The sequence below is a fragment of the Rhyacophila brunnea genome, unplaced genomic scaffold, assembly GCF_057557595.1.
Source record: "Rhyacophila brunnea isolate RB1 unplaced genomic scaffold, BYU_Rbru_1.0 scaffold_23, whole genome shotgun sequence".
NCBI lineage: Eukaryota > Metazoa > Arthropoda > Insecta > Trichoptera > Rhyacophilidae > Rhyacophila > Rhyacophila brunnea.
The window spans coordinates 13,505,542-13,519,835 of record NW_028232893.1 but is presented as its reverse complement, the minus strand read 5'-3'; the positions used below and the strand labels follow the sequence as shown (position 1 = coordinate 13,519,835).

At 32.1% G+C, this 14,294-nt stretch overlaps 1 protein-coding gene across 1 annotated transcript in view; it reads right to left on the bottom strand.

The window, feature by feature from the left end:
• Nucleotides 1-8,072: 8,072 nt before the first annotated feature.
• Septin1 (Septin 1) overlaps nt 8,073-14,294 on the bottom strand; it is a 31,406-nt gene continuing 25,184 nt past the window's right edge. Inside the window, exon 9 of the mRNA XM_085950313.1 lies at nt 8,073-13,545. Coding sequence (XP_085806439.1) covers nt 13,419-13,545 — 127 coding nt within the window. The 3' untranslated portion in view covers nt 8,073-13,418. The remainder of the gene's footprint in view (nt 13,546-14,294) is intronic.

The following is a 14,294-nucleotide window of genomic DNA, read 5'->3' as shown; positions in this document are numbered from 1 at the left end:
GTAAATACGTACTATGCAAATTTTATCTAATTAACTGCTTCATTTTAGATAATCATATATTTTGGTGTTGAGACAACAACATTTTTGTAACATCAAGTATAAATAATTACAAGATAAAACGAACTTTTTATATACCACGTTTTTAAATTCTGTTGAATCATAATATAAACTTGACAATTCTATGTATTAATAAATACTTTTTTTAAATTTTTTTGATGAATCATCCCATCAACTTGAAAGAAAATGATCAAATGCATAACAAAGAGAGCCATTATAAGAAATTTTCAAACATTTATTAATTGAATAACATATATCGATGGTGCAGATCACAAACCTCCTTAGTCAAAAAATACGATTTTACAGGGGAAGGTTAAAACTGATTTATTTGCAGCATAATACGATGAATATGACATAGGATTTTTAATTAAAAGATCAATAAACTCGGCTATTTTTCTCTTTGACATAGGAGGTAAAGTTCAACAGATCCGTTAATTTTTTGTTGATTTTTTGATACCATAAAGTCAAAATCATAAAATTTGACATAGAAGGTTTGTGATCTGCACCATCGATATGAGAATTTTGTACTTGATATGAAGTAAAAAACAAGCAAACAAACAAAAAACAAGAAAGCGAGTTAATTCTTTTTTCAAAATCGTCGAACGCTGTTACAAAAAAGTGCAAGCATTGAATTCGATCGAAGCGCCACATTGCGGATTTTTTCCGAACTAACTTTCCATACAAAACAGAATTAACTGAAAATGAATTCAATTCTGCTTAAAGATGGCTAAAAGTATTAAAAGAATGCCTTGTCATCGTGTTTGATATATTCTAAAAGTTTCAAATGTCTAGCTAGTCGGGAAGTTAGTTAAAAATCAATTGCAAGATTTGTACTGGACAAACAAGAAAACGAGCTAATAAAAACGTGGTATCAGAAATCAATCCGTTCGATTCGACGACAGGAACACGGCCGTTACCGATAGTCAGCAATGGCTTGGAGAAATCTTCGACAGATGGATTGTTTAGCAATGCAACTCGCATGTTTGTCGTCAGCTGAAGTTTCTTCACATAGCGCCATAGAGTCTATGATTTGAGGCAAGTGTTTATTTCATCGGCAGCGGTCGATCTTGGAATGACTGGCAGTGTTTGGCGGAAATCGCCAGATAGTAGAATTATTGTGCCTCCAAAACATCTTGAGTCATTGCGCAGATCTTTCATAGTTCGATTGAGTACTTCCAATGCGCGTTTGTGCGCCGTTGTACATTCATCCCAGGTGATGATTTTACTTGCTACCAAAACTTTTCAGTAATTTGAAGGTTTAACGGCAATTTCAACGCTGAATGAGCCATTCGGCTCCTTCTAGCAACGTGACCGCTATCCCAGAAGAAGCAACTACTACATCAATTTCGGATCTCGCACGAACAGTGGCCAAAATCAATGACATGAGGAATGTCCTCCCAGTTCCACCGGGCGCATCGAGGAAAAATTAGCCACCATTTCCATCATCAATTGCCTTCATTAACGTATCGTACACTGTAACTAGGGATCCCGAGCTATTTTCGATACCTATGAATCCCGGGATTGATAAACATAATCCCGAAACTTTTGGGATTGATTTTTTTATCATTTTTTATGGAAAATAAAATAAAAACGAAAATATAACAGAAAAAATACTTTAGTATAGAGTTTGAATGAAGTTTGATTTATACCCATGTGTAAGTTGCCGATTCATTTTATTTTTTCACATAAATTAATAAAAATGAGAAAGATTGGAAAAAAACAATGCTTCGCACTTTTAACAAAGTAATTCCACCATGATCGCATACGTTTTACGGCAGTTTCATATTTGGCTGACTAATTAGGTTTATGACGCGGAAAGGCCATACACCACGATTTGCTTTACTATTTTAAATCTCGCTTACCCATTCATTAAGTCTTTACTATCAGAAACAGCAATCTCATATTAAATTCACATTATTATTTATATTACAATATTATTTACTCCATTAAACTTATGTATTTCTAAGATTGAACGTATGGGCATTTTCGCCAAAGTTTGTACATGTTTGAAATTTGGGTAATATTATTTTTTCACTCAAATTAACCATTTTTATATAGTTAGCAGATTCCTTGTTCTATTGCTGAATTGGTGATAGCAATTTTTCAGCAAAATATTGATTAATACAATATTTATATCATTTTTTTTATGACATTTGGCATAATAAGTTTCCGTTCCGTGACTACGAAACTAAGCTTATAAAACATGAATGAGACACTTTTTATCACTTAAAAGAGCTCTATTAGATTAAAAAAACCATACACTTAAAAATAAAAGTACAAATAGTCAAAAAATATTATTGAATTTTAATTCATGGGTACATTTCGTTCCACTCCGTTACCCTATGTCTATAATGGCAGAGCATTTTTCCTTTAGTATTTGAAAAAACCAATCAATGTTCATTCTGCTATTTTTTTAAAGACAGTAATCACTTTTACTAAATTTTATTGGAAAAATATATATGTTTCGTTATTTAATAATCAAATGAAAAATAGTTAACGTTCAACTTTTTTGGGGACATTTTCGGAATGGAACGAAATGGTAACGGAGTGTAATTTGTAAAGCTAAAGTTACATGTTACCATAAAAACAAATTTTTGTTTTATGAAATTTATTTGAATTTTTTGATAGTCAGATATATATTCAACGTGCGTCACAATAACAAAACAAATCAAAATTAATCACTAAAATAGACATATTTTATAATAAATTTCACAATACTAGTAAAATAAGGTAGGTAATAATTTTGACACACTATACATTACCATAACTTTTGTTTGGCATTTATATTATTTGTAACTCAGATAAAAAATATTTTAAAGCAAATTAACAATATATGAAAAAAATTAAATCAGCAAGGGATTCGGACGCGAGTTTCTAGCGCGGCACGGAGTATATAACTTTTACGAAAATAATTACAGTCGAACTCGGTTATTACGATCTTGGACATAGCGAGATCTCGGATGTAATAAGGAAACATTTGTTGACATTTGGTTTATGATTTTCGCCATACATTTAATTTATTCACTGTTATAACGAGCAACTTATCGTATATACCGAGCTAAAATACTGTTAATGTGTCGATCGTTTTAAAACATTTCGTCCCTAAGCAATAAAATCCGATTGGACAGGATGTCGCCGAGGTCGGATTACGTTTATGACACTAGTAAAGTGTCTAAGTACCTACCTTATCGGTGTTTCGCCGACAATAATAAAAAAGTATCCACGCATATGGTTGAAAAATCCAAGGTTTGTGAAGTTTGTAGGTACCTACCCGAGTTCATTACAATAAACAACTTTTTTTGTAGTTTATGAATGCCATGCTCGTTTTGGGGATTTTTACGATGGTTTCCAAATTTTTTATTTTCGACTTTTTGTGTAATGTGACATGCTCATTTAAAAATACCTATTCTCTTATATAACGAGTAACGCTTATAACAAGCAAATTCAGTCGGTCCCATCTTCCTCGTAATAACCAAGTTCGACTGTATGTTGTCTTGAAATTTACTTATATTCATCAACATAAAATGTAGCTATACAGGTTGATTGTAATCAAGACGTACTTTTCTGACATTTCGCGAATACCTACAGTTCCAGGTATTAAATCTAATAGGGTACACATTTCTGTTAAACGTGACAAAAAAATACTTTTTCATACATTTTTATAAATTTCTATGCCTAAAATGTATGGAGAAGTTTTAAAAATTTGGTGGCGTATAACAGAAAGAGTATGACAGAGCCAGTGCTTGTCTCGCAATTATTTCAGTCTGGTGTTTTTTCTTTTCCTTCTGTTGTTTTTGTATCTCTCCATACTTTTATCTGCGCTAGTTTTGCGTATTCAGACATATCACATACTTTTTTAATCTTTATTATATAGTCAGGTTATTTTCTATATTTTTTAATGAAAATATTTTTGTTTTTCATACGAACAGACAAAATAAAACTTTTTATAATCTATGAAGAACTAAACACACAATGTAAACCCAACTTTATGCATTCAATTTCGTTACTTTTACATTCCACATATACGTAACCACCAATATAGTTTCGGAGTGGAAGTAACGGATTCTGTTTTAGAAGTGGTTGAAGCCAAAATTTAGCTTAGTTTTATTGTTAAACCTGCGATATGTTTTATTATATCTGTAGTATGAAAGATAAGCTCCATATTTATAGTATGTGAAATAGAAATATGTGATTTCTTACCTTACAAATCGTGGTAACAGTAGTGGAACTTCTTAAATGACCAACCCAGAAAGCAACCTGTTCCGATAGCGATAGCTACACACACCAACAATTTAAATTGTAAATGGCGATCAGTGTTATACAAAAGTGTTGCTACATTAAAAAAATACATATTTATAGTGGAAATTTTTCGCCTTCATGCTAAAATCATGGTAACGGAATGTGGAATTCCACTTTTTCAAATATCCTGGGACACACTTTAAACGTGATTTTTTTTCAATATTGCTCAAAATTTACGGAAAAACTGTATATTTTCCAAAAATATATAATGTAAGCTGTTGAAGACACTACGAATTTAATTTTACACACTCAGAATTAATGACGAAATCAGACTTTGTTTATTTAAATTTAGGAGTGGGACATGGTAAAAACACACTACCTTTCGATCTAAATAATCAATTAAAAATATATACAGGTCAGACAGTTGTATTTAACTGATCGAATAAAGTAAATTAATAAATTTTCATGTTAAAAATACATAACTTTCCAATATTCTATAATATAATAACTATGAAAAAATCAATCAAAGTCATGGGACATGCCAAAAATGCAATGTACAAACTTTGGCGAAAATGCCCGTATACAATATTAAAAATAAATGTCTTAAATAGTATAAATTATACTAGATTTATTTTTGACCGATTTTATCAATGTTATTTGTAAACATAAAAATTTTATATTAAAAATGGAAAAAATGCCAATCCCGGGATTGTCAAATTGTAATCCCGAAATCCCGGGATCTGAATTTTGGCTCGGGATTGGATTCCCTAACTGTAACACATGTAAAATGTCTTCTGACATGTCATTCTTATACTTGTTCCACAGTTCAGGTGGATTTGATGGGAAGCATGTCGAAATAATGATAGCAAATAATATGTGTATCTGACTTGGAGATGTAGAAACAACTGCTTCAGCGATTGTCATGGCCAATGAGTATCATTTTCAAGCAAATTGAACTGTTGACATGCAGCACGAAATATTGGGCGAACTACATCTTTGACAGTTCGAAGTGATTCAAATAATGTCGGCACACGAACATTTACCAGCAACAACCGCAAGTAGAAGCATTCGTCATTTTTCGGATGAACTGTGTAAATGCGACCAAGAGCATCAGTAGAACGCACATCCAGATGATCAGGAACTGCATCGCCTTGCTTCCGACGTTCAAATTTCTTCGATGAAGCGTTCCAAGTGTAATAACGTGGCATCTCAGAGTAGAGCAACGTTCGTGCAAACGGATCACTTTGGCAAATCGAAAAGAAACTGGCCAATGTTGTCGCTGGAGGTGTTTCAACATTCGATGCGTTGAAATAAAATCGTTGACGATTCTCCAGATGCACCGCCAAATGTACAGCAGTGGGATGACATTCATGAATGGGGAATGAGAAAAAACGCCAAATCGCTTCATTGCAACTCATATATCGACCAACTTAATAGTGCGTGATTTCATCGTTGGTATTGGGTGTTTGAACGCTAAAAACCACCATATCGCTGCCTTTGGTGACATATTTACAGATGTATTTGATGGATTTCACTGAATTGCAATACTCCACGTTGCAATGCGCCTTGAATGTTTTGGAAAGAAGTGGCGAATACGGAACAATCCAAGTGTTGTCGACCACGATATCGTTTCCCTTCACTTTCGTTGTGATAGTTCTACCGTTATCATCGGGTGATCGACGCCGATACAGTGGATAACCATCGTTGGCAGTAATAGTCTCCGCGTCAAATTTCGTGGATAACGCTTGGAACACTTGCCCGGTGATTGGGGGTTGATGGTGCCACACGGTCCGTGAATCATGTTAGTAAACATCATGCAGGTCTGGATCGGCTTCGGGATCAGGAATCTCGGCACATATGATGTCATCTGTTTGGTCTGGTCGAATTCTTTCAACTAACCAAATAAGAATGTGTGCATGCGGCAAGCTTCGTTTTTGCCATTCAATCGAATACATCCAGCATCGTGTACCCCCAAAGACGCGATGCTTAACAATGTAGTTCATCAGCGACAGGATTTTTTGTTTGAAGACATGTGCGGTGATGTCATGCCGATCACTTGATGTTTGTCCGGGGAGTAGCAGTCGAACAATTTCTATCCATTTCGGATTGCACGTAAAGGTGATGAATAGATCTGGACGACCGTAATGACGAACATATCGCACCGTGAGTGTAAAACCAAGGCATCTGCAAATCGAGATTAAATGCAAAACAACTGAAACTGAAAGAACATGCAATATAATGTAGATATAAACCAAATATTATGGTTTTTTTTTAGTCTCCTAACAAAACGAAGACTTCAAACCCTAATATATCCAAAATATGTCTTTTGCAGATGCCCAGTAGAACCCAGTAGGTATGACTTATCGGTCTTTGTTTCTCAACACTAACAATAAGTGGTTGACGAGTATAGGGCAAATAAAAAACAATTATTATTTCAATAAATACAAAAATAAAACATTTTATTAGTGTGGAGCACTGCCGGTAGAAAAAAATTTCATCATTATCTCAATTTTGACTAAAAGTGGACTTCGTATATAGGAACTATACGACTCAGATATGATATTATAAAAAACAAACACTTCAATAATCGGTAAGTTATAATTCATGTTTTGTACTTAAATACCACAATTAATTTATAAGTTTTAACGCTAGATCGGTTTCAACCTGATGGACATCCAATTTCTAATTGAAAATGTGTCATTCCTTATGATAAATCTTTATATGGAAAAGTTGCATGTGTCTAAAGATGCCAATGTATGTGTGGTTTTTAACCATTTGCTACAACAGTATGCCGCAGGAACAGTAGGTAAAGTATTAACAGTCTATATTATTTATGTGTTTAAATATATGTAAACCTACTATAGATCTACCAACATAAATCGTCCGGTGTTCGAATTTAGAATTAAGCTCATCACAGTATAAAAAGTGGTAAATGATATGTCAAATGCTAGCATGTGGCGCCCTCATTCAGCGGACGTGATAATAAAAAAGTGGGCTATTTGTGATGTTATCTCCTCTATACGGTATAAGCAGTTCTAACCAATCATCTGCACCTAATAAGTGTTGGTACACTCATTATTTCAGGATTAGGAAATACAGCTGCACCCTCATTAATTAAAAATTTGCTGTAATTAAAATTTTTGGTTAATTTTATTTGAAATTTGTATTTATTTTTTACTGTTATACTACAAACACATTATCATCACATCACATGAGCACATCTGAGCTATGATACTTGCAATCGAAATTAAACAAAATTCTCATTATTTATTACCATTCATGTGACGGATATTCAATATTTTTCACTATTATTCTTGATTTTCAGTTAAGGGCACTCTTTAAAAATAAAATATTTAACTTCAAAAATAAAAATATAATAAAACCATGTAAAATAATGTCAGGAACATTATTAACGTCGCCATTCCATTATTTGTAATACACAATATATTTACCTAAAATCTTGTAAATTTTCATAGATCTTCGTAATTTCCTACTCATAAATTTGTTTCATGCACTTAGAGCAAAAATTCGCCCACTGTGGAATTTCGTTCAACAGATAGGAATGTACGTTAAAATAAATTATATTATATATTAATTGAACTGACGTTAACGTGGTAGAATTACCGGGAACGCCAAGTTGTTTTTGTTAATTATTCTACTTTATCGTGCTATTTACGGCGACAGGTGTTTGAAGTTCCGCTACTGAGAAAATAAGGGAAAAAAAAACTATAGTTTATGTATAAAATAAAATACTTTTATTGAAAAGTAATGGACATAACATTATACTTTATAATACACTTGACAAAAAATTATACTTACTTATATTTTAAAACTCTTCGATAAACCCCTAATAACTGTATGCACAATTTTTGTAATGATATACAAAAAAATTGTCAAATGAAATTCAAAAATTTACCACAATCTGTCATCTGTCAAAACTTGGATTAGAAACCTGAAGGTAAAAATGTTACCACTATAATATTATTTTTATAATACAGTTTTTAAGTGAAAGAGTTTTGATAAATAATTTCCCTATTATATCGCTGGAAATATAAATCAATTAGAGAAATTATATTTTCTGCAATTAATACGCTTATAAAATAAATAAAATAAAAATTGAGTTTATGTAATATATAATTAAAATGCTTTAAATCACTTTTATAGTTAGTTATAAAATCGTAATAAATTTTTGGCATCGATCATGAAATAATGACTCTCTGAAAACGATATGGCGAAATATAAAATCGATAATGATAACAATATAATATTATTAAAAATGTCATGTTTTTATTTAGATCTTTTTATATAAATAAATGATAAAAATAACATTCATCATAAGTCACTAATAATTATTAATACAAAAATATATTTAATAGTAAATTTATTTTTTACATGACGCCATGAGAATGATTTTGAAATTAAGCTATCAATTTAATTAAAGAATGTGCAACAAACATTATTTTTTAAATTGTTTCTGGAATGATTCATTCGCAGACATTTTTTATTATTATTTTTAGCCAACAAAATAATAATGACACGTTGACATCAATTTATTGGTAATTATCCTCAAATTAAAAACTATTACAGCAGAGCTATTCATAACTGTTAACACGGTAACACTTTTCCGTTATTTTTATTGGCCCAAATTAACACTTAAGCAATTCCATACACAAGGCGGTATCTACCAAAATTTAAGTTGGAACGCCTGTCGTATGAAATACGTCTCTTATTTTTGGAGCTCTGTCAAATTCGAGTATGCTCGTGCAGGCGTATCTATACTCGCCACTCGATATTAGACAGGTCACGGGGAAACTATAAATTGAGGCGACGGCTGTGACCTGTGACATAGATTATTTTTCAAAATAGTCGCATCTCGCATCACATCTTTCAATATGTAACTGACGTCCTCTATTTCGCTCTAAAAGTTAACACAGCCAAGAAGGGATGTTAAAAGATAGCACTTTTGGCAGTAAACTTCTTGTTATAATTAACTGCCTGGATACATATAGTGATAAATGTGATATATTTATCAGATTTATCACTTTTTGGGTGTTAAATGATATGTTAGAATAGCCCCGCTGTAGGCATATAACTATAAATAATTAAATCTTGCAAAAATAATACATAATATTACACAATAGCCGTTACAGCTAAATAAAAAAAAATATTGCTTAAGTTTTTTCTACAGATAAATGCTTCAGGATAGGATAGGAGATATACGATCATTATAATAAAATCAATTCCTCTACTTGTTACCTATTAATAATAATTCTTACCTAGATAGACATTATGAATGTTGCATGAATACAAAATAATGATACATTGTCTGGTGTGAAAAAATTATTGTCTTTGATCTTTAAAATATGAATTGTGTAGTACCTATAGATTCCTACATACATACGTACGTACAATTATTATTATAATTGAATCGAAAAATATTTTATTCCAACGATTAGGTTAGAATAAATAAAAAAATAAGTATTGATAAAAAAACATCAATTATAGGAAAATACGCGTCAATAATATAAATAGCAACCTTAATTTTATTAAAAAAATTATTACTTTTGTGCCACAAATGAAAGAAATTAATAGGCTGTGAAATTTATATCCGAAATAAAGTTTATATTAGAATTTAATATTATTTGAAAGAGAAAACAGACAATTACAACAATGGCCATATTGTATCATTTTCATTCCGTAGTAGGCTAGGTTAGTTAAAGACTTCAGTAGACTTATTCCAACTATTTATCACCTTAACAACAAAATGTTACTTTTCACCGTCCAAGATAACAACTTTGAATTACATATTATTATGTATTCCGTGCTCGAGGGTTATCTAAAATAACATGTAACCCCCCGTCAAACGAACAAGTTCAGTTATTACAGTAGAACTTGGCGGTGCTGCAATGCCGCATTGCAATATCAATCGAGTTGAATCGGACAGATTGTGACATTCATGGCGAGGTACATTGCCATTCTAATTTGTTGATAATAATAATGACAGTTTGCTGACTCGCCGAGTTAACATGGTTGTTGCTAGACGTTGTCAATAAATGATTTCAGAGTTAAGGATTGTGTTGGAATACATCTGCCGATCACAAAATTATGGTAAACAAACTAATTAAGTAATAACTAAGATCGGTGCTTATCCTTTTGCACCACTGTGTGTATATAATAATATGATAGAATACACGAGTGTATTTTTTGGCTTACTTTTAAAACATTCATAAAAATAGTCAATCACAACTTTTACGCCAACTCCAGAAAATATTTTGATTCGTACATAGAATAAGAATTCGAACAGTAAGCCATCGAGAGACTGCAGATACAAAATTTCAATTATTGAATCGCTCCGGTCCAAGATCCACGAATAGGGTGTGAATACGACACAAAATTAGAAAGAAGAGACAACAAAATTGCTTCTTCTTCCAAAGCTTTTAGCTCAACGATCTCACAGATATCATGCCATTTGTGAATACGTAGAAGATAATCGATCACCACTTGTTTATTGAGCCGATTTGTCTCGTATATAATATGTACATTCCAACACATTGCCTAAGTTGGCGTTAAAAATAGGATTTGTGAATATAACAAAACCTAACGACGTCGATTACAAAAAAAATTGGCAAAGCTTGATCATTGTCACGCCAAAAAAGCATTCATATACAGAAAAAACCCGTTAACACGAACAAGGTTGATTCGAAATTTTCGCGAAAACTTATTTTTAGCGATTTTGAACAATTTTATAAAATTGGAACAAAATTTTTGTAACTCGAATTTTTTTCAATTTTCTGTCCTGTCGATTTCGAATTAACGGGGTTTTTCCTTAATTGTTTTAAGTTAGCTAGTAAAGTTAAATTAAAACTGTAATAATATGAAATTGCTATTTCATTATAATAAATGAACTATATCAGAATAATTCTTAGATAAACGGTTAATTTTGGATATTATATTATATATCTTAGATAGAGATGTTTTATTAATATCCTCTAGATTTATAGTCATTTTTATTTATCTATTATTTGAACAGGAATATTTTACGTAATATTATTTGTTATAGAGATAAAATATTGTTTTTAAATGTGCTTCAAGACAAAACACACTATTTCCTGCATTAATTAATATGAGATGTTGAGAATTGAACAGATACAAGTGCACTGATAACTTAATTTAGTAAATCGACTTACTCAGGTAAATATGCGATTGTAAATTCTAAATAACTGTTTACAACATTCTGTAAATATAAAGCTGAGTTCTCAAATGACCCAGTGTTTTTTACATGTTTGAAGGAGAAAAAAAGTCACATTAAAACATCCTGTTTGACGCATAAATAGATATGCGGTGATGTGAAAACTGCTACTAACTTTTTTTAAAATAATATTACACTTGTATTCGTTTCAACCTCAGTACCTGAGAGCATTACAAACCGAATATCAACAGTCAAAATTCTTTTTTACCAAAGACGTGTAAAAAAAACCTACTTCCATAAGGATAGAGCCTGAATGTATGAAATTGAAGCAAAAAAATCCACTGTTTAAGTTAGCTACGGGTGACTTAGCATTGCAGGTTCATTCGCAGAGAACTTCACACTACTGCTATGACATTAATTTGCCAATTTGTAGGTGAGTGCAAAAAGAGAGTAAGTAATTACAATGAACATTAAAATTGTGTGTCAAACTTAACCATGCTTCATCCATTTGCTAAATAATTTTAGATGTCATAACAGAAAAGGCTCTTTCTATTTATAGTCAAAATTCTTTGATTTTTACAAAGAAAACGCAGAATCTATTTTAAGACTACATACAATTGAGTAATTAGATACAAATTCTTTCTATTACAAGTAAAATCGATGGTTTAAACTGAATTCAAAAGTCAATATCTTATTAGCTTTAGGAATATGATATAAATATCTATTTATTTCGTTTATAAAGTCACCTATGTATTATACTATTTTCTGAATATATTTCAAGACACAAAAGAAATTTATACATTCTTTTGTACTAATAAATATTGTATAGACAGGAGATTACTATGTAGCCGTAAGACAATTTAATTTTTAATTTAATTAACGGGAACAGTATTAAAATACGTAATATTGCAATGTTTTAGGGAAACAGAAGGCAACATTGCGATCAGTCAATTAAAATACAATAATGCATGATATGAAATGTAAACTTTCGACTCACTATTAAAATACAAATGACCTACGCTATCAAGTCGGATAGCCAATTCACAGTCACGAGATAAACATGGGATAAGATAAACCACTTGAAGTTTGCTCACAGCCACCTCAGAGATGGTGCAGGCGGAGAAAACGTACGAATTCCAACGTAATTTAATCAATCAAGATTGGGGGACTGTTCTGATTAGGTTATGTGCACCATGAACCAGTGAAGAGCGACATAGGGCGTCACTCTACCCGATTGATGAGTGGCTATTCTGTATGACTGGTGGATATTGTTAGATAATTTGAGAATGCTGTGCCATGTAGACATACATTTACGACTAATGAATACCGCACAAAAACCACAATCTTTCCGCATTATACTCAGAATGCACTTATCCAAGCCATGTTGCGCTACTCTTAGCTGATGTTGCAATAGCAACAGGCCGAACGTGTTGCTCGGCCTCTACCGGTGGTTGAATACAGTTATATGGGGGCGTTAAATGATCACTAACCCGCTAGATCAACAAATTCAAGTTCGGTGAAATGTGTGGCAGTAAAGAGATAGGGACCGAGTAGAGCAGAAGGATGTTGGGGAGGTCTTCATCCAGCAGTGGTTCAACACTTACTACCAAACTTTAAGTGGTTTACATCTAGCAAAGAGTTACCCCGTGTTATGTACCAATCATATTCGACTTTCAATCTAATGTAAAACTATCATAATATCCTTGGGTTATCCGAGAAGAAAATAATATCGAAATTTTGGGCTAATTTGGCCGTTGAATAGGTACGATCTATCGAGATTAAGTATTACGATTTGGCCGATTGAAGCAATTCAGTTAATATAGTAGTGGTGCAGCCATAAACGATTCAATGACTCGAATCAATTGAGAAGATAATGATTCGAATCAGTCAAACGATTTACACGAGTGATTCAAGTGGGGATGGCGATGCGAAATCATGCCTGGCCCTGCTGCTTTTGGAGAGTGATCTGCCTCTGCATCTGGTCCACCATTTCCTGCATCCGACGGAGCTCTGCCTCCTTTTCTTGCAGAGCTTTATCACTGTCGACACTATCCACAGACCTGTCAGTAAAAAAGTCAAGTCTTAAATGTGTGTAAAGAAATTTGTATGCATGCAGTTGGCCGTAATACAGTTCGCTGTGAGATTTAGTCCCTCTGAAGCGGACTATTAAACACAAAAAGTGGAATTAGCACTATGAAATTCCGATTTCTTTAGTAAATAATACAATGTATTTCCACCATGAATTGACAAACAAAACACCATAAAAAAGTTTACATTTATATAAAATTTGGGTAGGTGCTTGTAAGCATCAATCAATATCTGATATAATAATTACAAGATAAAGAGAACTTTTTATATACCACGTTTTTAAATTTTCTGTTGAATCATATAAATTTAACAATTCTATGTATTAATAAATACTTTTTTTGTACTTGATAGAAATACTGAATAAATATAGAACACTGAAATGTCATTTTGACATTTCATTATTGATTTCCATAGTAACGCACGTATATATTAATAATTTAGTTGCTACGACCCCCTTAGCAATCAACAATAATAACTTTCCATACAAAGCAGAATTAACTGAAAATGAATTCAATTCTGCTTAAAAATGGCTAAAATTATTAAAAGAATGCATTGTCGTCGTGTTCTGATATATTCTAAAAGTTTCAAATGTCTAGCTAGCCGGGAAGTTAGTTAAAATCTGCAATCGTCCAATACACAGGACAGGACAAACAAGAATACGAGCTAATAAAAACGTGGTAAAAAATGACAGGATTATTATTAGATATTTTTGATACCAATC